Source organism: Helianthus annuus, chromosome 11 (genome assembly GCF_002127325.2).
Source record: "Helianthus annuus cultivar XRQ/B chromosome 11, HanXRQr2.0-SUNRISE, whole genome shotgun sequence".
NCBI lineage: Eukaryota > Viridiplantae > Streptophyta > Magnoliopsida > Asterales > Asteraceae > Helianthus > Helianthus annuus.
Window position 1 is genome coordinate 21,203,750 of NC_035443.2, and position 27,392 is coordinate 21,231,141.

The window sequence follows — 27,392 nt, forward strand, 5'->3', positions numbered from 1 at the left end:
TTAAATTCATCAAACCTTTTTAAAGATGGTAAATGTTTGTGGTATATTTGTGCTATTTTTCTTTAAATTTATTAAACTTCTTTAATGATGTTATATTTAATTTATGTCAATTTTCAAAAAGAAAATTAATTTATGTCCCGGAATTGGTGGTGGACTCGGGTTACTCTCAGAGTACTCCGTTTGTCCAGTGGGTGCCCCGAAAGTACTCGGGATTGAGTTTGTTGGCCGTTCAAAAAAAATTTATGTCCACATTCATGGGTTGGAGAGTCCAATGAATAGCAACAAGTGTAATGTCTATATATAAATGCACGTCTACGTGTTTTAGTAATGCATCAATAAATCAGCAATTTAATAAGTAAAATTTAAATCTCGCTACTATAATAAATGTACATGTTAGGCTACATGGTATGGCAAGTTCCCCTCTCCCGTCCCCTGTCTGCGATGCCGTCAACTGCGCCCCCCCCCCCCTCCCCGGTTCCTTTCGTCGGTATCCGGACGTTGGCCACGGATCGATTTGTGGGCCCTATAATGAAAAGTTACCGTTTAAAAAAAAATAAATTTCCTTTTTTCAAAAAAAAAAAAAAAACAAACGGTCATATTTTCAAATATATATATATTTCATTTCCATTTTCACCTCCATTCACAAATCTAACCCAAAATTTCATCTCTCTCAATTATTTTTTATAAATCTTCTTTCCACTTTTATAAACATCATACTCTATAGAAAATGGAACCCTTCAACAACCCGAACAATCCGAACAACCCGAACAATCCCAACAACCCGACCCAACCTAATGTTTTCTCGGTTCCGGCATATTATCCGACGGTAGAACCGAACCAATTCTCGCAATATTCATCAAATGCGTTTGCATCATTCCAACACTCGCCAAACCAATTCGCTCAATTCTCTCAAAATCAAGCCATTCAACAAATGATGTTGCGGGGTGCTTATAATTTCCCACCGAATCCGACACCACCCGTTCAACCCCAACCAATCCCGATGCAACCCTTTCAACAACCCGAACCCGACGACGATGTGGAGGTTGTTCCCGAAACCCAACCGACTAAAGGAAAAGGAAAACGAAACAAAGGCAAGCAAGTGGTTGGTGATCAATCGTCCAAACCGAAGTCGACTAAGTGGACGCCAATCGAAGAAGAAGCCTTAGCCAAGGCTTTCATAGCCACGTCTAACAACAAGACAAAAGGTTCGTATTTTTTTAAGGTTTATCTTTTTTTTAAGGTTTATACTTTTTTTAAGTATATTTTTCTAAATTTTTTTTAACAGTTTATAAATTTTTAAAGTTTGTTTATTTTTTTTATTTAAATTTGATGGTCAACAGTTTGATTATTTTTTATTTTTTTATTTAAATCGTATTTTTAAAGTTTGTTTATTTTTTTATAAGTTTATAAGTCAACAGTTTATAACTTTTATTTTTTTAACAGTTTATATTTTTTAATTTGTTTAACTTTAATATATTTTGTTTGTTTTATTATAGGTAATAACCAAACGGGTGACGGGTTTTGGTCCAAGGTTTTGGCGAAGTTCCTCGAACTTATGGACCAAGGCCCGTATCGTGATATTGACTCGGTGTCGTCAAAGTGGCGGAAATTGAACTCGGCCGTCAATAGGTTTTGCGAGGAATATAATAAAATATATACAAGTGGGCGTCGTAGCGGCATGAGCGACGACGATATTTTCAAAAAAGCGTTGGACAACTATAAGTCGAACAATGCTAATACCAACTTTGCTCACGTTCGCGCGTGGGAAATTATGAAAAAGGAACCGAAATGGTCGCCGATTCCTAACGAGGTGGAGATGGCGAAACGCTAAAAAATATCGGAAACGAGTAGTTCTAGCGCCGGTGGATATGACGCGAGGTGTTATATAAACTTCAATGATGAAGCCGACTTTGACGAAGAGGAGTACGCCGTACATGAAGCGGAGCGTCCACCGGACCGAGACAAATCAAAGAAGGAGCGGGCCAAGGGGAAAGAAAAGGAAAAGTTGGACCCGGAGATGGAAGAGTTTATGGAAAACTTAAAAATGTACAACGAAGTCTCGGCCCAAAAGACGAAGGCGAAGGAGCGGGCCGTCGAAGAAAAAACTCGTGTAGCGGAAGAAAAGTTACGCGAGAAGGTCCGATTGTCGAATGAGAAAATCAGAATTTCGGATGAAAAAATTCGGCTCAAGTAATGGGAAATGATAACCATGGATGTCGATCAGTATCCCGAGCCGAAACGTTCGATGTTGAAAAAACTTCAAAACGACATCATGAAGAAGCATATTATTATTTAAGTCTATGTTTGTTTTTTTTTAAGTTTATATAATGTTGTTTTAATATTAATGAAAATATTTTGTTAGTTTATTTTTTAAATGTTAAAAAAATAGAAGATTAAAAAAATATAGAAGATTAAAAAAATATATATATAAATGGTGGGGAGGACTATGACTAGAACCATCCTCCCATACCCTCTAGTTTAAGGTGATGCAGCATTTTTGGGAGAACTATGACGTGGCGCCTAGGTGGCGGATGGTCCTCCAAAGATAGGATATCACCATACCCTCTAGCCTAATGTATGTATGTTATCAACTTATCTTGAATGACAAAAATATAAAAATGTGGCAGTTGTTGAAATTAATTTTTATATAGTAATGAAAATGAATATCTCGAAAATGAAACTATGTACTTTGGATATCACAAAAGTTAATGTAGTTGTGACAGTTTACCATTTTGGTGGTGCCATGTTGATAACTGGATCAATCAACATGTGCTCGCTCCTCCTCCTATGCATGAGTAATAACTCGGATTGTCTGGAAAGACCGGCAATATACATTGCTGTCACCTTATCTGAAAATATAATTTGTAAATTGTTTTAAACCGCAATATTTAAGCTTAGGTAGTGGCGCAAATATTATCACGTCTTACATCACCTAAATATACAAACGTTAGTGAAAGTCTTGATCTGCGGTGCCCATATGCGGCAAACTGGTGGTTGAAAAAATTGAATGGTTTTATTTTCTTTTAACTTAAAACTGTTCAGATTTCATATATACCTATCTTAATATTTTTAATATCATATCTACCAAACCGAAACAATTAAAAAACAGGTAAACAAGCTTGAATTTCAAAGAAGATATTAAAAGTTGTAGCATTTGAAAATTTTATAGCCGATATGAAGAACAGAAACACCAGATTGAAGTGAAGATACAAGATCTTACAAAAACAACAAGAATACTTTTTTAGTTTATGACAAATTTACCCCTGGTAAATATATACTTTCAAATGATAACCGTCCACCAAGCAAAGGTGACATGAAACAGTTGAACTCGGTTTTTAAATTAATTTCTACATGTGATGTGATATGAGAAGACGTTTCGGTGTAAGAACGATGTGCTAATCTTGTCATAGTCTAAAAGTCTAGTATAATCACTATGTTTATTAAATTAGTTTGTTTGAGTTTTGGATTTGTGTCAATCCACCATTGGAGTTTTTAGACTATCTTCAATGTATTCTTAACATCTTTATCCTTATACTGTGGGTATGAGGCTTGTGTTAGGGCGTAGGTTAGGGGAAAACGTCTAAGTCATCATCCTGGGTGGGCTTGGGTTGAGGCGTGGCCCTTGAGGCTTTGGTTTGAAGCCATGCGTGGGGCGGGCTAGCGATCCGATGTGGCGGCCTCCTATTCGCTTTGTTAGCCATGTCATGGCGGGGTGTTTGAATTTTAAATTGTAACCGTTTGGCCAAGCCAAGCGGTGACCCCAACCCCCAACAGTCAACATCCCCTATATATATAACCCCAAACCCACCGGCTACCCCAACCCAAACAATCGTTGTCCACCGCTACCCCAACCAAAACCCACTTGATCCCACGAACCCGCTACCCCAACCCGAAGAAGATGGCCTCTTGGACCCACGAAGAAGAGCTAGCTCTCGTCACAAGCGTCGTTGACGCTATGGAGTGGCGAAGCTTGACCATGAAAACGGGGGGGTCGAAAACGTATATACCCAAAAATTTCTATTGAACCGAGGGTCGAAAACGTGTATACCCAAAAATTTCTACACGAAAACTACATATATAACACTATTGAGCGAAAAGTCCGGGGGGTCGGACGCCCCTCCCGACCCCTCTTAAGCTACGCCCTTGACGCTATGAAGGGGCGACAACCCGGCCAAACACGATATTGGCCGGAAGCCTTCGCAAGCTACCGACATAACGTCGGACACGACCGGCACAACTTAAACGCGTGCCAACATAAATGGCGCGAGCTACGGCCCAAGCTTGATCGTTTCAAGGCCTACTACGAACCTACTACGAAGCCGTTCCGAGCGGTTAGTTAAGCCACGAGGACCGGGTGGCGGTGGCGAACATTAAGTTTCGGGGCAAGGAGCGAAAGCCGTTCGACAAGCTCGCGCTTTTTGAAATTTGCCTAACGCTCTAGGGTTTTTTTTTTGTTTTGTAATCGTTTTTAGGTTTTTTTTTGTAATTTTTAGTTTTTTTTTATTTTGTAATCGTTTTTAGGTTTTTTTATTTTGTAATTAATAAAATTTTAGGTTTTTTTTAATGTTGTATGTATTTTTTTTAATTTTTTGTATTTTTTTTAAATAAACTGCCAAGCCACGCCCCAACCCAAGCCCCGCGATACCCCACGGACACGTCACTCACCGGTGGGGGGCTCGAACTCCACGTGTCAACTCATGCCCCCAACCCAAGCCCCACCATACCCCACGGTCTTAGAAGCCTTTACATGCCCTTACTATTGGAGCAATGGTGCCATTTGAAACTCTTAATTATGGATCCATGTTTGTATTTTGGTGATAAGGTGGACCCATACTAAAAAAGTAAAAACTTTTATTTAGGAATTGTGTGTAGTGAGTAGGTGACGAGGTGGGAATAGAGTAAGAATATTTGTAGGGTTGGAGATGAAATAAAGGTTTTTAAGGATTTGTAAGAATATGATGTGACAGATGATGTGACAGCTAAGGATGCTTAAGGGCACCCGTAGCGTTGAAGATAGTCTTATAGAGATAAATTTGGCTTAGTTATTTAATTGTTTTGCTTGAATTCCTAGTTGGGTTAGAATTATGAGTCTTGGTTGAGGGTTTTTCCTGTAACCTGCATAGGAAGATGGTTTTTTCTGTGACAAATCTCTAATGTGAGAATAAGTACTAATATTAAAAAATTGAATACTGAAAAGTACAAATGTAAGTGAAAGTTTGAGAGAATGAATGAATGAATAAGTTACCTATTAATAACAAAAAATCATAGTTGATGTCACTATAGTGTGACCCTATATAACTGATTTGGTAGTGACATATCAAAATCTATCGGTGGAAATTGATGTTACTTTTGTCCTACTTCAATCATGCATGCCCCATAACAAATTACGTGCGTGTCGATTTTGAGTTGGTCAGGCTTTAATCTAGCTTTTTAAAGTTTATATATAACAAAATCTTAACTAATTAAAACGATAAAGATATGGGATATCCAACATAAAAAACTTCATAACCTATATCCGACAAGAAAAATATATATGCTAATACATTAGAAATCATGACAACCTTTTAAAAGATGATAGTTGTTAGTAAACCATAGCGAATTAATAATCAGAATTTTAACGTTCATAACCAACAGCTATACAAACTATAACATATGCTAGGTTAAGACGGTGAATAACATAACATGATTATTACAGTTTATAACCATTGTAAAGCTCTATAATGGTTTCAAAGGGCAGTCTGTCATTTGGATACTACTTCAATTTTATCCTCAACTGTCGGCATGGTAGGTGTTTGAAATTATTAATCTGTGCGACACAAGGCTCAAGTAGATTAGACATTGTATAGTTGGTATAGGGACGTCTACGAAAATCACAAAAAAAATTTTGGCCCTGTTCGAGATAAAAAATTTGGGCCATATTCGCAAATGTTCATATTATATAAACTCATAAATCATTCAATCAAATATATAAATACTAAAAACCCATAATACTACGATAATTGTTATGAAATAGATAAAACAAATTTGGGCCCTATTCGCAAATCTCCTCACTGCTACCGTGCTGCGACTGAATCACTGAAAGTCTAAATTATTGCGAAATTGTGAAATTACCTGATCTAATCGAATGATAATCGACGTTTTGTTTCCAGTTTCCCTCGTCCCAATTCCCTGTGCGATATACTATACTGTCTGCGACAGTGCGACATTTTGTTTCCTTTCCCTGATCTAGCAGGCCCTTATTTTTGTTTAGACTAGTCACTTTGGCTTGTTAATTGGGCCATTTTTTAAAACTTTTAAATAGCCCCTTATTTAAAAAACTTTGGGTCTTTTAGCAGACCCTTATTTATACAAACATCCAGAATTTTTTTAAGTGTGTGTGTGTATATATATAAGGTCAGGTTCATTTGTGAACAACCCTCTTGATAGTGAAATGTGTGAACTAATCCTAGCCCTTGATTATCAATACACAAGTGCAAATCAATGGCCAGGATTTGTTCACTCAGTTCAAAAATACACCAGTGTTCATTCTAGAACCCCACCATATATATATATATATATATATATAGTGTGGGGTTCATTGGGGAAAACTAAAAAAGTGGGGAATAGTGAGGAACCGACTCAAACGAACTCCGATTGGACTCATTCCAGCGGCGTTGGAACCGGCTCATCGAACCCAAACTAAGATCTCTTGACCCTAAATCATAACCCCTAAACCCTAAATATATTAGGGTTTGGCTTTTAGGGTTTAGCTTTAGGGTTTAGCCTTAGGGTTTAGCTTTAGGATTTATGGTTTACTTTTAGGGTTTAGGGTTTAGCTTTAGGGTTTAGCTTTAGGTTTAGCCTTTAGGGTTTAGCTTTTAGGGTTTATAGTTTAGATTTTACGGTTTAGCTTAGGTTTTAGCCTTATTTTTTAGCTTTAGGGTTTAGAGTTTAGAAGTTAGGATTTAGGGTTTAGGGTTAAAAGATCTTAGTTAGGGTTCGACTAGTCGGTTCCAACATCGCTGAAATGTGTCCAATTGGAGTTTGTTTGAGTCGGTTCCCCGCTGTTCCCCACTTTTTTAGTGTTCCCCAATGAACCTTCCCCTATATATATATATATATATATATATATATATATATATATATATATAGGATAGGAGTTGGCCAGAAAGTCCAAATTTCCTAAAAAGTGTAAAAAGTCATAAAACACCATAATGTCAAACATAAAACACACCAAAAACCCACAAATAATATAATGAAGATTACTAAAACATCATGTATGTGGGTTTTATGTTGTGTTTTAGATGTTAAGCCTCTGATTTTGTGGAATGACAAATATTATTGTGTTTTATGTTGTTTAGCATTGTGTGTTTTATATTCATAGTTCTACGATGGTGTGTTTGAAGTTTTTATGGACTATTAGAGTTTGTATATGGTGTTTTAGTAATATTCATTCTATTATTTGTGAGTTTTAGGTGTGTTTTATGCCTAAAATTATTGTGTTTTATGACTTTTTACACTTTTTAGGAAAAACACACTTTTCGTAGGATCCCCACTCTATATATATATATATATATATATATATATATATAAGTCACTAAATTTTGAGATTTTAGGTTCATATTTCTTAAATTTTATGTTTTTTACATTCATATATATATATATATATATATACATAAAAAATCATATATTTTCCACACACATAGTCTAGTACATGTAGGTAATTTAGCTTACACATAACCTACATGTGTGTATGTTATTTAAAAAGTGAAGATCTTTTCATATTTTGTTTTAAATTCTAGTGTGAGAAACAATAAATCTTACATTTATAACATTTTCATTTACTTTTTAGGGTTTTAGTATTAAAAAAATGAGTGATTCATTTTGTTCTCACAAAATTTAGTGTTCAGCATAGAACCTTCCCTTATATATATATATATATATATATATATATATATATATATATATATATATATATATATATATATATATATATATATATATATATATATATATATAGGGTTGAGTTCATTTCAGAACTCTAAATAATTACAGAACTTTCAGAACTCTTAATAAACAATCATTTTATATATAAGTTTTTATATTTAGGATCTTTTTATCATTTATTATATGTATTTCTTTGATTACATAAATGTTAAAAATAGTTTACATATGTTTAATTGCCAAAATTATATATATGTGTCATAACTAATTACATATATGTAAAAAAACTAGTTTACATATGTGTAATTATAAAATTACATATAAAAATGATAAAATTACTCTTAACATGTATGTAATCGTAAAAATACACATAATAAATGATAAAATTATCCTAAACATAATAAAAAGATTGTTTATTAGGAGTTCCGCGAGTTCTGTAAATATTTATGGTTCTTGAAATTATCCTGACCCCATATATATATATATACATACATATATATATATATATGTAGGGTTAGTTTCATGCGAGAACCACCTTTATTGCGAAAACCGCGAGAACCAATGTGAACACAACCTAAAATAGCTAAAAAAACCTAAAAAAAACCCAACCCCCACCCCCCCCCCCAAAAAAAAAACCTAAACCCCCCCACTCCCCAAAAAACCTACCCCCCCCCCCCCCAAGCTAAAATGCTAAAAACTAAACTCCCAAAAAACATAAAAAAATCTAAAAAAATAAAAAAATCTAAAAAAGATTTTTTTTTTGCTACTAAATGTAGCGATTTTAACATAAAAAATATTAAAAAAAAATTGTGTGTTTTTTAGCTATTTTTAGCCATTTTTGGTTGTGTTCACATTGGTTCCCGCAATAAAGGGTGGTTCCTAACAGATCTTTGTCCTATATATATATAATATATATATATATGTAAAAAGTATATCGTACATTACGGCTTAACGTACTTCACGTACAACAACGTGCGTGATTTGTTATATAATATGCGTGATTAATGTTTTCAATATGCATGATTATTGTGTTTCAACATGCGTGATTTTGGATTTTGAGTTATAACGTGCGTGATTTTAAAATGAACGTGCGTAATTACCTGTCGTACATGATGTACGTTAAGCCGTAATGTACGTTAACCTTCCTCTCTCTCTCTCTCTCTCTATATATATATATATATATATATATATATATATATATATATATAAATTTTAAAAAATTTTCGGGCCCTATATTGATTTGGGCCCTGATCGTAAGCACCTCCTGCACCCCCTGATAGACGGCCCTGAGTTGGTATGCGTAGGATGTTATCACACAACAATAAAAGCTCGCGCATGGTGCCATGTGAAGTATATCATATTCTCGAAGATAGAGGACTAGATATTAAAACCTTATTAATAAGCAACTATTTTATGCATATTATAGTTGTAGGATTGGCTTTGGGAGGTTTTCAAAAAAATTTGGAATTTTCATTTTTAACCCTAAAGTTTCAATCTTTGGCAAGTTAAGTTTAAAGTTTTAATCTTTATTTCCTTTTTAACCCTAAAGTTTTAATCTTTGACAATTTGAGTTTAAAGTTTTAATATTTGGTAATTTAACCCTTTTAATTAATTTGATTTATCATTTCTAATTCAAAAGTTTCCATCTTATACAATTTAACCCCTTTGATTAATTTGATTTTTCATTTCTAATTCAAATGCTTCCATCTTTTGCGATTTAACCACTTTCCGCCCATGCGGAACTTTTGGTCAAGCTCCGCTTTGGGGTTTTTCAAAGAAAAAAGGTTATACATATGGTTGTTGTAACCTTCGCTTTGGGGGTTTTACAAAAAAAAAAAAAAAAAACTTGATTTTTTTATTATTCACTCAAAACTATTTCATAAATTACTTTTAACCCAAAACTATTTGTTTTTTTTACTTTTAACACAAAACTTTTTATCTTTTGCAATCCATCCTCACAACTTCTTTTACTTTCAACTTTGGTCCTTTATAGTTTTCATTTTCTGCAAATTTTTCGCTTTATGCTTCGTTCTAAATTTTGTGACTTAACACATCGCAACGTGCGTCTTTGGTTTAACGCTTTTACGTTTCGTTATAAATTTTGCGAGTTAACACGACGCAACGTGCATGTGTGGGTGAACGTTTTTACATCGTCTATTTTTTTCCCGTTTGACAGGTTCAACATAACGTTCGCATCCTAAATCGATTTAGTTATAACTAAAGAATCCCCGCCGCATTACGGCGGGTTGTAATTCTAGTTGATACTTAAGTTATACATGTGAAGTTATTATGAAAATAAGCATAGGGATGTATATAACACTTGTTATCCTGATTTTCTCAAAATTTTATAGTTATTTGACTATTTATATCACTTTAAAATACCTATTTACCATGATTGATTAATTGGCCACTTCTCGACATGAATTTGTTGCCAAAGTGTGCACGTCATGACGTGGTCCTTTCAATTTTGGCACCGTCTTATTTGAAAAGTATCTTAATCATAAAATATAATTTTGTATAAATAGGTATAACATAATCACTTATACAATGCACCAAACACTTGTCCCCAGTAGCCATGGCTGCTTATTCTTCCTCTCTATCATCTATCTTCATTTGCTTCCTCTTCGGAGCATTCTTGATCTCCGAGGCCGTTGTTCCGGCCAACGAAACCTTCCGTTATGTCAACCAAGGCGATTTAAGTTTCGGTAACGACTACTTAGACTTTGTTTCCGAATACGCACCAACTTACCGTCCACTTCCGCCCTTTACCTTCCCTTTCCAACTATGTTTCTACAACACCACCCCAAACGCGTATACTCTCGGTCTCCGCATGGGGACAATACGTTCGCAATCGGTCATGCGATGGGTCTGGGAAGCCAATCGCGGTAAACCAGTCCGCGAAAACGCCACTTTCTCATTAGGCTCTGATGGAAACCTTATACTCGCGGAAGCAGATGGGCAGATTGTGTGGCAAACCAACACTGCCAATAAGGGTGTTGTCGGTTTCGCTATACTACCCGATGGTAACGTCGTGCTTCGTGACTCAAGGGGTAACTTCGTCTGGCAAAGCTTTGATTACCCCACGGACACTCTCTTGATCGGCCAAAGTCTTCGGGTGAGAGGAGGTCCATACAAGCTCGTGAGCAGGGCGTCGGTTACCAACAACGTTGAAGGGGATTATAGCTTCGTAATCGAGCCTAAAAGATTGGCTTTGTATTACAAGAATAACATGCGCTACTGGTCATCCACGTTCCCCGAATTAAATAGAGAAAATGTGACTATTGTAAATGCAACGTTGGTAATTCAAGAAACCGAGTACGAAGAGAACAACTTTAACGCACTCAGGTGTAATCTTCAAAATGGCCAGTCTTTTGAATTTCCTACTTTAGATTTGGGTCAAGTTCAGTACAATAGCTCGTTATCATATCTCCGATTGGGCATCGACGGGAACCTAAGACTCTACACTTACCGTGCAAATGTGAGGGGAAACGCGGTGTGGACCTTGTTGTACACTTTGTTTGATAGGCGCGAGGATGAGGGTGGGATGATCTTTGAAGACGAGTGTCAGTTACCAAATCGGTGTGGCAACTTTGGGCTTTGTGAGGACAGCCAGTGTGTGGGGTGCCCGACGCCAAACGGGGTGTTTGCGTGGAGCAAAGATTGCAACACCAAGTCACCGGGATGTAACGCGAGTGGTTTTAAATATTACCAGCTCAAAGGCGTTAATCATTTCACCGTTAAGTATACGGCTGGGACTGAGCCCGTGAAGCAGAGCGATTGCGAGAGCAATTGCACCAAGGATTGCAACTGTATGGGTTACTTTTATCACACGGATAATTCGAGGTGTTGGATTGCTTACGAGTTGAAAACATTGACGAGGGTTGGGAACTCGACTAGTTTGGCGTACATCAAAACACCCGTTACCTAGATCCGGGATGTTGTATAAACTAGAAATAAAGAAGGTTAAGATGAGCAGAAAAGCGACTATTATGTTTCTAACCTTCCAATGTGTGTTTGTGTTGTATAAATTGTTGGGATTTTTATAAATAATATTATATTATGAGATAATATAATGATTATTTAATAATTAAGCCAAGATGAATGAGAGATCTTGTGCATTAAGTTTGTGTGTTGAAACCATAAACATGTGGGAAATTGAGCTTGTCCTACATAGGTGGAGAGATAAATCTTTTGTGGATTTATAATTAGAATTCTCTACACGAATGTATTCTTGTATGACAACTCACACCCAGTGGTAGCCAGGAGTGTGCGAAGCACCCGACCCGCGCCTGGGCCCGGGTCCCGGGACCGGGACGAGGGCAATTGGCGCAATGTGGCACTTTAATGGCGCACTTTGGTTCGTGTGGCTTGAGCAAGTGGTCTGGTGACTGTTTAGATTCCTACTGGTTAAGGTGAATTAAGTTCTCATTGAATATGAGACTTAATTTTTATTGAATTCAGTATTCAATATGACCATCATTGTCATTGAATTCGTTATTGAATTTTGTATTCAATATAACATTTCAGTTAGAATTCAAAACAGGAATATATACAAGTTGTGTGCTTTGTCTAAGACACACTGAAAATTACACATTCGTATGGTTCATAGCACACACAGAGAATTTCCTAACTTCGAATCCCTGAGAACTCTTGTTTCTGGTATTTTTTCAGGTGCTAGGCTAATCCCGGCAGTACAATCTGCTTAGGCTGTTGTACCCTGGGAAACAGACGGGTTCACCTGGGTGGCCCGAAATTTGTTTTAAGGGAAGCGTGATCTTCACGTGCCTCAGTCACCATTGGTTTTTTCGTTTTATTCCATATTTTTCTTTGTAACCTGTTCTTACTTTAATTCAATTTCTTGTATTGTAATTTCTTTCTGTTTAGTTCTGTTTCTCTTTGTGTATTGTAATCAGACTGGTTATTAAAAGAAAATTGTTATTTTATTTATTTTGTGAACGGTCTCCTACAAGCTTAAAACAGATTTTTTGAAACCCGTTCACTGTTTTGGTTTAAAAAAAAATTATAATCAGTTTGTTTTGTTCATTAGCAAACTTTTGTAGTTTGTATTGGTTTTCTGTAAACCAATCTGTTTCAGCTATAAACTGATTGAATTTTTATTCTTGTTTCAGAAATGGCTACTGTTGCAGCAACCACATCAACCACCGTTGGATCCACATCCACTACCATGGGACCATTGGTTGGTACCCAAGCGGCTCAAGCAGTTGCTAACCATGCTGAAAAACCAGAGAAGTTTACTGGTTTGAACTTTAAGAGATGGCAACAAAAGATGTTGTTCTATCTGACCACTCTAAACCTTGCGAGGTTTTTGACAGAGTCTCCTCCTGTTCTCACAGAAGGGACATCTGATGTCCAATCTGTGAGTGCTGTTGATGCTTGGAAACACTCTGAGTACCTATGCCGCAACTATGTGTTGAATGGCCTATCAGACGCCCTGTATAACGTGTATCTCAAGGTTCCAACTGCCAAAGAGTTATGGGAGTCATTGGAACGGAAATACAAGACTGAGGATGCGAGTACTAAAAAGTATGTTGTGGCTAGGTTTTTGGACTATAAAATGATTGATTCAAAAACTGTGATGAGTCAAGTCCAAGAACTGCAGATTATTCTTAGTGATATTCTGTCAGAAGGGATGAATCTGAGTGAAACATTCCAAGTGGCAGCAATTGTTGAAAAATTGCCTCCTAGTTGGGTGGACTTCAAGAATTACCTTAAGCATAAGCGAAAGGAAATGACTATCAAAGACCTTGTGGTTCATCTTCGTATTGAAGAGGACACCAGAATATCACACAAAGGAGGTCAAGTTGAAGCATCTGCAAAAGCGAACCTTGTGGAACATGGTCAATCCTCAAGGGGTCACAAGGGTAACAAAGGCCACAAGTTCAATGGAAAACGGAAGAACAAAGGGGTTGACCTTGGGCCAAAGAAAGGTGGTGTGAAGAAGAAGGCTGGTCCCTTTAAAGGGAAGTGTTACAACTGTGGACAAACTGGTCACCGTGCTGACCAATGTAAAGAGCCTAAACGTGACACGGCTCTTATGGTTGATGATGATGGTATGCCATTAGTGGCCATGATTTCAGACCTCACTGCCATGGCGGAGGAGGTAAATTTGGTGGGTAACGAGCCAAAAGGGTGGTGGGTTGATACTGGGGCAACCCGCCATGTGTGCCCAGATAAGACCCTCTTTAATACATTTAAAGAGGTGGTGGGAGAAAAGTTGGACATGGGTAATGCTGCTACAGCTGATATCAAGGGAGAAGGTGATGTGATCTTGAAGTGGACTTCTGGGAAAGAGCTCACTTTGAAGAATGTGCTTTATGTTCCAGACCTGCGCAAGAGTCTTGTGTCGGGTTGGATGCTTAACAAGCATGGTTTTCGTTTGGTTTTTGAAAGTGATAATTTTGTTTTAACTAAGCGTGGTATGTTTGTTGGAAAGGGCTATGCCTAGAATGGCATGTTTAAACTTAATGTAATGGCTGTTAAGAAAAACATGAATAAAAGTGCTAGTACTTCTGCTTACTTGGTTGAGTCTCCTAATGTTTGGCATGGACGTCTTGGTCATGTAAATTTTAATTCGATGCTTCGTTTAATTAAATTAGATTACATACCAACTTTTGCCATTGACTCTAAAACAAAATGTAAAACATGTGTTGAAGCCAAACAAACAAGATCATCCTTCAAATCAGTTGAAAGAATAACTGAACCCCTTGATCTGATTCACACTGATGTGTGTGACTTAAAATCAATTCCTACCAGAGGTGGTAATAAATATTTTATTACCTTTATTGATGACAATACAAGATATTGTTATGTTTACTTACTTAAGAGTAAGGATGAAGCAATTGACAAGTTTATCTTGTATAAAGCTGAAGTTGAGAATCAACTCAACAAGAAAATAAAACGTGTGAGAAGTGATAGAGGAGGTGAATATGTTTCACCATTTGGGGAATTATGTGCAAAAAGTGGCATAATATACGAGTGTACCCCTCCTTATACACCCCAATCAAATGGCATCGCGGAGCGAAAGAATCGTACACCAAAAGAAATGATGAATGCTATGTTGATAAGTTCTGGGATGAGCCAGGACATGTGGGGGGAGGCCATTTTGTCGGCTAATTTTTTGTTAAATAAAATACCTTTCAAGAATAAGGACATAACACCTCATGAGTTGTGGTGGGGACAGAAATCATCCTATAAATACTTGAAAGTGTGGGGGTGCCTGGCCAAGGTGATTGTTACACCCCCTAAGGCACTTAGAGTAGGGCCAAAAACTGTTGATTGTATTTTCATTGGATATGCCAAAAACGGTAGCTCACATCGTTTTCTTGTATATGAATCCAAGAATCCTGATGTGCACAAGGACTCTAATATAGAGACAAGGCCAGGAAATGTGACTTACTTTGAAGAAGAGTTTCCAATGTTAGTACAAACTCATGCGAGTTCTTCAACAACCAATCATGCAAGTTCATCAACAATGGTTGATGAGACTGTTCGAGATGAAACTCAAGAAAAATTAGAGGTTGAAGAGGGTGAGCCAAGAAGAAGTAAAAGGCAGAGGACTGAGAAATCCTTTGGGCCTGACTTTCTTACATTCATAGTTGAGAGTGAGCCTCAAACCTATCGAGAAGCAGTTACCTCTTCAGATGGACCTCAATGGAAAGAAGCCATCAAGAGTGAAATTGATTCTATCTTGCAGAATCATACTTGGGAGCTAGTAGATCTTCCACTAGGGTGCAAGCCACTTGGATATCGATGGATATTCAAGAAAAAGATGAAAGCTGATGGCTGTGTCGACAAGTACAAGGCAAGGCTTGTGATCAAAGGGTTTAGACAAAAGGAAGGTCTTGACTATTTTGACAGATACTCGCCTGTGACCAGAATAACCTCAATTAGATTTGTGCTTGCAATTGCAGCTTTGAGAAATTTGGAAATACATCAAATGGATGTAAAAACTGCATTTCTCAATGGGGAATTAGAGGAAGAGATTTACATGGAGCAACTAGAGGGTTTTTCTGTTCCTGGCCAAGATGGCAAAGTGTGTAAACTCATCAAGTCATTATATGGCTTGAAGCAAGCTCCAAAACAATGGCATCAAAAATTTGACCAAGTTATGCTTAACAATGGTTTCAAAATAAATGAATACGATAAATGTGTCTATGTGAAAGACACTTCTAAGGGTTATGTGATCTTATGCCTTTATGTAGATGATATGCTTATCATTGGGAGTGATGATAAGATGATCAGATCTACTAAAGACATGTTGAAAGCGAGATTTGACATGAAAGATATGGGTGTAGCTGATGTGATTCTTGGAGTAAAGATCATTAGAACCCAAACTGGTTTGGTGCTAAGTCAATCTCATTATGTGGATAAGATTCTTGAGAAGTTCAATCCTGGGGACACGAGTGTAGCTCAAACTCCAATTGATACCTCTCAACATTTGTCAAAAAATAGAGGCGAGAGTGTTGCTCAATTGGAATACTCAAGGATCATTGGCAGTATTATGTATCTCATGTCATGTACTCGACCAGACTTAGCATATGCTGTGAGTAGGCTAAGTAGATATACTAGTAATCCTAGTTCAGATCACTGGAAGGGTATGACAAGATTTTTAAGGTATTTGAAATACACGAGAAATTATGGACTGCATTATGGCCAAAATCCAGCTGTTGTGGAAGGATTCAGTGATGCCAACTGGATATCTGATACAAAAGATTCTAGATCTACAAGTGGTTATGTGTTTACCCTTGGAGGAGCGGCTATATCTTGGAAGTCGTCCAAACAAACTCTTATAGCTAGATCCACGATGGAATCTGAGTTTATCGCGTTAGATAAAGCTGGAGAAGAGGCAGAATGGTTGCGTCAATTCTTGGAATATGTTCCAAGATGGCCTAAGCCTTTGACTGCTATTTGCATACATTGTGATTGCCAATCAGCTATTGGTAGAGCTCAAAGTGCAATGTATAATGGCAGATCAAGGCACATGCGATGTCGGCATAACATGATACGACAACTACTCTCAACTGGAGTTATCACGATTGACTATGTGAGGTCAAAGGATAACATTGCGGATCCGCTTACAAAAGGCTTAAGCAGAGAGGTAGTACATAAGTCGTCGATGGGAATGGTTTAAAGCCCTTGGAGTAAGTTTGTACAACGGAAAACATATCCTAGAAGATTGGAGATCCCATGATCTAGGTTCAATAGGACCACCTAACTGTACGAACTGAGGTCACTGTGGGGGAGCACCTCAACATACAAAGGGAGTTACAAACTTCCTAGTCCATTCCTACTTAAATTCAGTGATATCAAGAAAGGTTAAGCATATGGCTTTTAATGATTTGTAAATCACCTATGTTAGAGAGAAGTGGGGTCGCTTCGAATGGAATTGGGGGCACAATTCCTAGAGCTCTCGCAGAACCAGGATAGTGTTCCATGACCATAACGGACACAACTATGAGGGGTTAGCCAGACCAGGAAGAGTAATGTGTGATGTGTAATAACGTCTACGTAAAAAGGGGTTGGTTCAAGGACATCGCGTCTGCTAACCGCTAGGAGACTAAGTATATGTCACAAAGGAGGGTTCAAAGGGAAACCTACCTATCCTGCATTACTTAACCGCTGAAATTTTATCATGACACTTGAGTATATGGGACGATCTCCATTCATGTGGGGGATTGTTGGGATTTTTATAAATAATATTATATTATGAGATAATATAATGATTATTTAATAATTAAGCCAAGATGAATGAGAGATCTTGTGCATTAAGTTTGTGTGTTGGAACCATAAACATGTGGGAAATTGAGCTTGTCCCACATGGGTGGAGAGATAAATCTTTTATGGATTTATAATTAGAATTCTCTACACGAATGTATTCTTGTATGACAACTCACACCCAGTGGTAGCAAGGAGGGTGCGAAGCACCCGACCCGACCCGCGCCCGCGCCCGGGCACGGGACCGGGACCGGGACGAGGGCGATGGGCGCAATGTGGCGCTTTGATGGCGCACTTTGCACTTCGCACGCTCGCATCGCCGCTTGGAGCCGCCTTTACTATTTTTTAGATGCGTCTTGGTTCGTGTGGCTTGAGCAAGGGGTCTGGTAACTGTTTAGATTCCTACTGGTTAAGGTGAATTAAGTTCTCATTGAATATGAGACTTAATTTTTATTGAATTCAGTATTCAATATGACCATCATTGTCATTGAATTCGTTATTGAATTTTGTATTCAATATAACATTTCAGTTAGAATTCTAAACAGGAATATATACAAGTTGTGTGCTTTGTCTAAGACACACTGAAAATTACACATTCGTATGGTTCATAGCACACACAGAGAATTTCCTAACTTCGAATCCCTGAGAACTCTTGTTTCAGGTATTTTTTCAGGTGCTAGGCTAATCCCGGCAGTACAATCTGCTTAGGCTGTTGTACCCTGGGAAACAGACGGGTTCACCTGGGTGACCCGAAATCTGTTTTAAGGGAAGCGTGATCTTCACGTGCCTCAGTCACCATTCGTTTTTTCGTTTTATTCCATATTTTTCTTTGTAACCTGTTCTTACTTTAATTCAATTTCTTGTATTGTCATTTCTTTCTGTTTAGTTCTGTTCCTCTTTATGTATTGTAATCAGACTGGTTATTAATAGAAAATTGTTATTTTATTTATTTTGTGAACGGTCTCCTACATTAATAATATGCTCCAGCTTTATTAGTTGGTTTGGTTGTTATATATATCTTCTGCTTAAAAAAAATACATTTAGAATTGAATGACTATTAGACTATGTGCGGGCATGGAACACCACCCTCCACGGGCGCTAACATGAGAGTGAGTGACAAAACTAAATGTTAAGGCTATAAGAACCATGAAAAGTTGTCTTCTAGTTACACGCTTTATGATACCTTACATATTCTGGAAATTAATTAGAATTTAGTATCAATACTAAAGCTATATTATGTCAGTTGAGAGGTTTACATAGCCAACATAAAGTCACACTTACCTTAATGTAACACCCCAAATATGTCACTTATTTATATTACTTGAAAGCCTAGTCATGTTATATTTAACCTAGTATGTTAGTAACTTGTTAAAAGGAAGTTAATGATAAATAAGCAAAAACTAAGAAAGTTAAGGGGCTAAACTTGTTAAAAGAATGAAAGTTTTAAATTAAAACAATTAAAAGAAAAATGGAAAAACAAAAAAAAAAAAACACACTCCTGGTGTGTTGTGGGGATCGATCAAAAGGGGGAACCAAGAGAAAAAAACCCTAAGTTCTACAAATTTGCAAGATTGAAAGGGAAATCAAGGCCTAATAACCTGCATGAACTCGATTCTCAAGTAATCTAAGCTTGTTTTGCAAAGAGGTAAGTCGAAATTCTGAAATTGATGAGTTAGAGAATGAGGGTTTTGACCCAAAGATAATAATATGCAGAAATTTGTGTATTTAAGGGTTAGGGAAATACAATAGAACAAGAATTATGCTTGAATTTAGATAGTTGGGTGATTTTTAGCAAAAACCCACTTAAACTAGGGTGGGGATGAAGAACATAGAATGAAATCATATGCTAAATATTGCAATAGTAAGTGTAAGAGTTGTTAATGGTAAGATTAACAATGATTAGAAACTGATTTGGGTTGATTATTGGGGGAAATTTGGTTGACTTAATGATCTAAGAATGAATTAGTAGAATCATGCATGAAAGACTTGTACCCTATGCTTTATTCATGTTGTGCACACCAAGTGTTTGATAAAATGCCAAAATAAAGATGTTAGTCTTGTATGTTATAAACTTTAGGTGAATTGAATGTGTTTAAGAAGTATGAGCCAAATTGTGTATAATATCTATCAATTGATGTATGTAATCGAGTATGAAACATAGATTAAAGGATGAACGGTTATGTGTAGGCGTCAAGGAAGAAGGATCAAATCAAGTGAAGCATCAAGGTGATCACGACCGAGGTACGCTACTTGTACAATTTGGGTTTTACTTTAGATATGTGTTTATCCATATTTGTACTAAATGGTATCAAGCATGGTTATGTTATATGAATGGACCCTTTCTCTTGAATGGGTCGAATGATGAAATTGTAAGACTAGAAAGATTGGTATGGAGTTCCGTTGGAACTCACTACCGTGGAAGTATGAAAGAAAGTAGCTTAGCATAAGTTTTGTAATGTCTCGTTTATTTCAAGTCCGTAAGGTAATTTCTTGAGTAAAGAAGGAACTCTTGTTCTAATATGTTTTGATGTTGTGATCATGTAGGTAAATCCCATGTCTAGTTATCAAGCTTGCCCGGAATCGAACACACCTCAAGCCCGTCAAGCGCTCCGCATTTTGTATAAAGTCGATATCAAATTACCTAGTTACTTATGTTTATGTTTTGTACTTAAACTAGTTGGTCATGGTTGACTTTTGAAAAGTTGTCGTAGGCGCGTACATACTTAATGGTTTTCGAAACTAAGGAATAGGTCATCTTTTGTTGTGTATGTCATGACTTTGAATGTTTGTGTATAGTTGAATGAAGTTTGTTTATGAAAAACAGGGTATCGCCCGTTTACCAACGGGTCATGCCCAAATTTTGTTAGAAAAGTATGATGTCAATTATTAAATTTAAAGGAAAAATTATGGACGTTACAAGTTGGTATCAGAGCCTAGGTTTGAGGGATTCAAGCATCAAACACTTGAACTCAAACCGAAGCTCATGTGAAGAGTGTGTTCGACCCGCGGCGCGAAGCAAGTAAGTACTTTAAAGATTATTTCGTTTTATGAATGAGTTAGTTAGGGAACGTTAGGAAAGATCATCATGGGATGATGTGTAAGGGTCTGGGACGAAACGGATTGGTACGGGTTAAAATGGGATGAACAGATGGCTGCATAAATAAGAAACTCATCAAAGCATGCTGGGCGTCACCGTAAATTACGGTGACACCGTAATTTACGGTAGACACTGGGAGGAAATTCCACTGCCGTAAGGCAGTAGCTTTACACCGTAAAGGAAATATTGCCACCGTAAATTACGGTGACACCGTAATTTACGGTGGTACCTGTTTTCAGCCTTTTTCAATTGTGATGTTTTGCTTAATGTTTTCTATCATATGTGAAGAATTGCAAACGCTATAATAAGACTCGAAAGGATATTAGTATGCATGAATGTTAACTTTCAAGGAAGTTATGTACTAATAGAATGATTATATGACTGAAAGAATGATTGAATGTTTGGAATAAGAAAGATGTTTATGTGTAGATGACGGATTCGAATGAGGATGAAATGACACGACAAGAACAACTGAAAACTATGATCTCGGAAGAGATTGGAAGGGCAATGCAAGCAAGTACTCCTCACTTAGCCCAAGAAGTGGAAAGTCATGTGCTAGAAGTAGTAGAATCGATGATGACGAGTAAGATAGACGAGTTAAAGGGAATGATTAATGCAATGCAAGAGAGGAAAGGAACTCGCAAGTGCACATACAAGGAATTTATGGCGTGCAACCCGTTACCATTTAAAGGAGAAATTGATCCCATAGTATGCCAAAGGTGGGTTGCAAGTACGGAAGCGGTGTTCGTAAGGAGTCATTGTGAAAAGGAGGATCAAGTGATGTTCGCCACCGGTTTGCTACAACTCCGAGCTAAGGATTGGTGGGATGTTTATAGTAAAGAGCTTGGGGAAGAAAAAGTTCAAGTCTTGACATGGCAGGAGTTCAAGGAACCTTTTCTGAAGCATCACTGTCCACAATCTGCCATCGACAAGATCCAAGAAGATTTCTTACATCTTCGTCAGAAGGATGAAACCATTGATGAAATCACCAACGTTTTCCTTGACAAGCTGAAGTTCTGTAATGAGATAGCAGGAACGGAGAGAATGAAGATAAACCGTTATTATGGTATGTTGAAGGCTGAATATCGGGAGTTCATAATTCCCGCTAAATGTGAAACTTTGAATGAGCTCATTGAACTGGCCCGAGATAGGGAGATTGAAATGAGAAGACAGGCGGAAAGGGGCGAAAAGAGAGCGTCTGAAAATGTTTCTAGCTCGAGCCCTTCAAAGAAACCAAAATTTCAAGATCAAGGCAAGAAGGATAAGGCGAAGGGTAGTATTCCAAAATGCAAAACGTGCGGAAAGTTACACACGGGGGAATGTTTGAAAGGGAAAAAGGGTTGTTACAACTGTGGTCAAGAGGGACACCCATACTATAGGTGCCCTAATCCTTCAAGAACGTGTTACAACTGCTTCCAACCGGGTCATATTAAGGCTGAGTGTCCCAAGCTTCAACAGAAAACTGATAAGGAGGCAAGAAAGGAGGAAGCCCCAAGAGCTAAGGGGAGGATGTTTCAGATCACAACCGAGGAAGCGAAGGACCACCCGAATGTTGTATCAGGTATATTATCATTGAACTCGATGCCTACGTATGTGTTATTTGATACCGGTGCCAGTAGATCGTTTGTATCAAGTGAATTAGTGTCACACCCCTCCTTTAGAATCGAAAGACTGCGTGTACCATTAGAAGTAGAAATAGCCGATAGTAAGAGTTACTTGTTGCACGAAGTTTGTAGAGATTGTGAAATAATCATTGAAGACGAGAAGTTTGCTATCGACCTTATTCCCATGATATTGGGGGAATTTAAGGTTATAGTTGGCATGGATTGGCTAGCTAAACATCAGGCCGAAATTCAATGTGAGAAGAAGGTAATTCATGTGTTAACATCGGAAGGAAAACGAGTAAGCATACAAGGGGAAAGGAATATCAATTCGAAGCTTTGTTCTATAGTCCAAGCATACAAGTACGTACGAAATGGAAGCAAGGCATTTCTAACTTACGTGGTGGATACTAAGCAGAATATCCCTAAGATAGAAGAGGTTGAAGTTGTGAATGAGTTTCTTGATGTTTTTCCGGAAGATTTACCGGGGCTTCCACCGGAACGCGAAGTGGATTTCAAGATCGAATTGTACCCTGATGCCAAACCCGTAGCCAAGGCCCCTTATAGGCTGGCCCCAACAGAAATGCGGGAGCTAATGGTACAATTACAAGAATTGCTCGACAAGGGATTTATACGCCCAAGTGTCTCGCCATGGGGAGCGCCTGTACTTTTTGTCAAAAAGAAAGATGGTTCGATGCGCATGTGCATCGATTACCGCGAGTTGAATAAGCTGACTGTGAAGAACCGATACCCATTGCCCCGAATCGATGATCTCTTCGATCAGTTACAAGGGGCAAGTTGGTTTTCAAAAATAGACTTGCGGTCCGGGTACCATCAGTTACGAGTACGAGATGAGGATGTGGCGAAAACGGCTTTTAGAACGCGATATGGGCATTACGAATTCTTAGTAATGTCCTTTGGATTAACGAACGCGCCTGCCGCGTTCATGGATCTTATGAATCGAGTTTGTCGGCCTATGTTAGACAGATTCGTTATAGTTTTTATCGATGACATCTTGGTTTATTCCCGAAGTAAAGCCGATCATGCATGCCATTTGCGCGAGGTTCTTGAAGTGCTTCGTAAGGAGAAATTGTACGCGAAATTCTCCAAGTGTGCTTTTTGGCTTAGAGAGGTACAATTTCTCGGTCATGTTATTAATGCGGATGGTATTTTAGTAGACCCGTCAAAGGTGGAAGCCGTTATGAAGTGGATACCTCCCAAGAACCCAAGTGAGGTAAGAAGCTTTTTGGGTTTAGCAGGCTATTATAGGAGGTTTATCCAAGATTTTTCTAAATTGGCTTTGCCATTGACCAAGTTAACCAAGAAGGATGAGAAGTTTTCGTGGGGTGCAGATCAAGAAAGGGCGTTTCAAACCTTGAAAGAAAAGCTGTCAAGTTCCCCGGTACTAACCTTACCAGATGGAACGGAAGACTTAGTGGTGTTTACGGATGCGTCACACCAAGGGTTGGGATGTGTTTTGATGCAAAGGGGTAGAGTCATTGCCTATGCTTCTAGGCAATTGAAGACACACGAAAGTAATTACCCAACCCATGATTTGGAGTTAGCTGCAGTAGTATTTGCTTTGAAGATATGGAGGCACTATCTTTACGGTACGAAAAGCGTTATATATTCCGACCACAAAAGCCTTAAATATTTTTTCGAGCAAAGGGAATTGAATATGAGGCAGCGAAGGTGGTTAGAACTTCTTAAAGACTATGATTGTGAGATCCTTTATCATCCGGGTAAAGCTAACGTAGTGGCCGATGCCCTGAGCCGAAAGGATTACCCGCCTCCAATTCAAGTTAAGTCCATGAAGATGGTAATTACACCACGATTTCTCGAAATGGTTAAAGAAGCCCAAATCAAGTCACTAAGCGGAATGGATTCAAAAAGGGAAAGAACAAAGGGATTTGTGGGTAAATTCGAAGAAAGATCCGATGGGATTAGAACCATGTATGGTCGTATCTGGATACCCCGGTTTAGCGAAGCAAAGGGGGCATTACTTGAGGAAGCTCACAAATCCCGATTCTCGGTACATCCTAGAGCTACAAAAATGTATTTAGACTTGAAGAAAAGTTATTGGTGGCCCGGCATGAAGCGTGACATTGTCAAGTATGTTGCCAAATGTTTGACATGTCTGCAGGTAAAGGCAGAACATCAGAAACCATATGGGAAGTTGCAACCGTTAGAGATTCCAGTATGGAAATGGGAAGAGTTGACGATGGACCTAGTGACCAAGCTTCCTAAGACAAGGAAAGGTCACGATGCTATATGGGTGATTGTTGACCGCCTCACCAAGAGCGCGCACTTCTTACCCATTCGGGAAGCTTTCTCCTCCGAAAAGATGGCGGAGATCTATGTTAATGAGATAATATCACGACACGGAGTTCCTGTATCTATTGTGTCGGATCGAGATACCCGATTCACATCTCGATATTGGCAAGGTTTTCATGAAAGTATGGGTACAAAATTACATTTCAGCACCGCCTACCACCCCCAAACGGATGGTCAGTCCGAGCGGACCATTCAAACACTTATCGACATGCTGCGAGCATGCGTAGTAGACTTCGGGGGAAGCTGGGATGACCACTTGCCGTTGGTGGAATTTTCATACAACAACAGCTATCACAGCGGCATTCGAATGGCACCGTATGAATTGTTGTATGGGAGAAAGTGTAGAACTCCAATTTGTTGGGGAGAGGTGGGACAGAGAGAAATTGCACCCAACGAGGTGGTGGCTAAAACTAACGAGAAGATCGATCTCGTGCGAGCTCGTTTGAAAGCGGCTCAAGATCGACAAAAGGCCTATGCAGATCAAAGGAGGCGACCCATCGAATTTCAAGTGGGAGATTATGTGTTATTAAAGGTTTCCCCATGGAAAGGTATAATCCGTTTCCGTAAGCGAGGAAAGTTAGGTCCCCGTTACATAGGACCCTTCAAGATTTTAGCCCGGGTTGGGGAGGTAGCATATCGGTTGGAGTTACCGCCAATTTTGGATGGAATACATGACACGTTCCATGTGTCACAATTGAGAAAGTGTTTAACGGATGAGACGGCATATGTGCCCCTTGACGACATTTAGTTGGACGAAAGATTGAATTATATCGAGAAGCCGGTAGCTATCAAGGATTCTAAGGTAACACGCCTGCGGAACAAAACTATAAAGCAAGTCTTGGTGCAATGGCAACATCGGAAGGGATCGGATCTCACATGGGAGTTAGAGGATGAAATGAGGAAGCTCTACCCGACACTATTTGGTATGTATTAAGGTTTCGGGGACGAAACCTTTTGTAAGGGGGGTAGACTTGTAACACCCCAAATATGTCACTTATTTATATTACTTGAAAGCCTAGTCATGTTATATTTAACCTAGTATGTTAGTAACTTGTTAAAAGGAAGTTAATGATAAATAAGCAAAAACTAAGAAAGTTAAGGGGCTAAACTTGTTAAAAGAATGAAAGTTTTAAATTAAAACAATTAAAAGAAAAATGGAAAAACAAAAAAAAAAACACACTCCTGGTGTGTTGTGGGGATCGATCAAAAGGGGGAACCAAGAGAAAAAAACCCTAAGTTCTACAAATTTGCAAGATTGAAAGGGAAATCAAGGCCTAATAACCTGCATGAACTCGATTCTCAAGTAATCTAAGCTTGTTTTGCAAAGAGGTAAGTCGAAATTCTGAAATTGATGAGTTAGAGAATGAGGGTTTTGACCCAAAGATAATAATATGCAGAAATTTGTGTATTTAAGGGTTAGGGAAATACAATAGAACAAGAATTATGCTTGAATTTAGATAGTTGGGTGATTTTTAGCAAAAACCCACTTAAACTAGGGTGGGGATGAAGAACATAGAATGAAATCATATGCTAAATATTGCAATAGTAAGTGTAAGAGTTGTTAATGGTAAGATTAACAATGATTAGAAACTGATTTGGGTTGATTATTGGGGGAAATTTGGTTGATTTAATGATCTAAGAATGAATTAGTAGAATCATGCATGAAAGACTTGTACCCTATGCTTTATTCATGTTGTGCACACCAAGTGTTTGATAAAATGCCAAAATAAAGATGTTAGTCTTGTATGTTATAAACTTTAGGTGATTGAATGTGTTTAAGAAGTATGAGCCAAATTGTGTATAATATCTATCAATTGATGTATGTAATCGAGTATGAAACATAGATTAAAGGATGAACGGTTATGTGTAGGCGTCAAGGAAGAAGGATCAAATCAAGTGAAGCATCAAGGTGATCACGACCGAGGTACGCTACTTGTACAATTTGGGTTTTACTTTAGATATGTGTTTATCCATATTTGTACTAAATGGTATCAAGCATGGTTATGTTATATGAATGGACCCTTTCTCTTGAATGGGTCGAATGATGAAATTGTAAGACTAGAAAGATTGGTATGGAGTTCCGTTGGAACTCACTACCGTGGAAGTATGAAAGAAAGTAGCTTAGCATAAGTTTTGTAATGTCTCGTTTATTTCAAGTCCGTAAGGTAATTTCTTGAGTAAAGAAGGAACTCTTGTTCTAATATGTTTTGATGTTGTGATCATGTAGGTAAATCCCATGTCTAGTTATCAAGCTTGCCCGGAATCGAACACACCTCAAGCCCGTCAAGCGCTCCGCATTTTGTATAAAGTCGATATCAAATTACCTAGTTACTTATGTTTATGTTTTGTACTTAAACTAGTTGGTCATGGTTGACTTTTGAAAAGTTGTCGTAGGCGCGTACATACTTAATGGTTTTCGAAACTAAGGAATAGGTCATCTTTTGTTGTGTATGTCATGACTTTGAATGTTTGTGTATAGTTGAATGAAGTTTGTTTATGAAAAACAGGGTATCGCCCGTTTACCAACGGGTCATGCCCAAATTTTGTTAGAAAAGTATGATGTCAATTATTAAATTTAAAGGAAAAATTATGGACGTTACATGTTAAAAGCCCTAATATATGACTTGGTTTAAGGAATAAGTATGGGTCCACCATAAGTTATTCATTGACATTCGTAGAACTTATTCCAAATGTAATATTCA

The 27,392-nt window shown here is 37.9% G+C and overlaps 3 protein-coding genes and 1 long non-coding RNA gene across 4 annotated transcripts; all 4 read left to right on the top strand.

The window, feature by feature from the left end:
• The first annotated feature begins 712 nt into the window (after positions 1-712).
• LOC110924787 lies at positions 713-1,831 on the top strand. Its single transcript, XM_022168780.2, has 2 exons — positions 713-1,205; positions 1,497-1,831. Exons 1-2 carry the CDS (start codon positions 728-730, stop codon positions 1,829-1,831), a joined length of 813 nt encoding a protein of 270 aa, XP_022024472.1. The 5' UTR covers positions 713-727.
• An 8,644-nt stretch (positions 1,832-10,475) lies between these two features.
• On the top strand, positions 10,476-18,653 carry LOC110921768 (epidermis-specific secreted glycoprotein EP1). The gene is made up of 2 exons (XM_022166117.2): positions 10,476-11,946; positions 18,628-18,653. The coding sequence occupies exon 1, from the start codon at positions 10,499-10,501 to the stop codon at positions 11,849-11,851; it is 1,353 nt and encodes a 450-aa protein (XP_022021809.1). The 5' UTR covers positions 10,476-10,498; the 3' UTR covers positions 11,852-11,946; positions 18,628-18,653.
• A 561-nt stretch (positions 18,654-19,214) lies between these two features.
• LOC118479226 lies at positions 19,215-20,391 on the top strand. The gene is made up of 3 exons (XR_002583361.1): positions 19,215-19,303; positions 19,846-19,899; positions 20,203-20,391. It is a non-coding gene; the product is annotated as an uncharacterized LOC118479226 (long non-coding RNA).
• Positions 20,392-21,184: 793 nt separating this feature from the next.
• LOC110922672 lies at positions 21,185-27,106 on the top strand. Its single transcript, XM_022166918.2, has 3 exons — positions 21,185-22,316; positions 26,561-26,614; positions 26,918-27,106. Exons 1-3 carry the CDS (start codon positions 21,185-21,187, stop codon positions 26,932-26,934), a joined length of 1,203 nt encoding a protein of 400 aa, XP_022022610.2. The 3' UTR covers positions 26,935-27,106.
• The last annotated feature ends 286 nt before the right edge of the window (positions 27,107-27,392 follow it).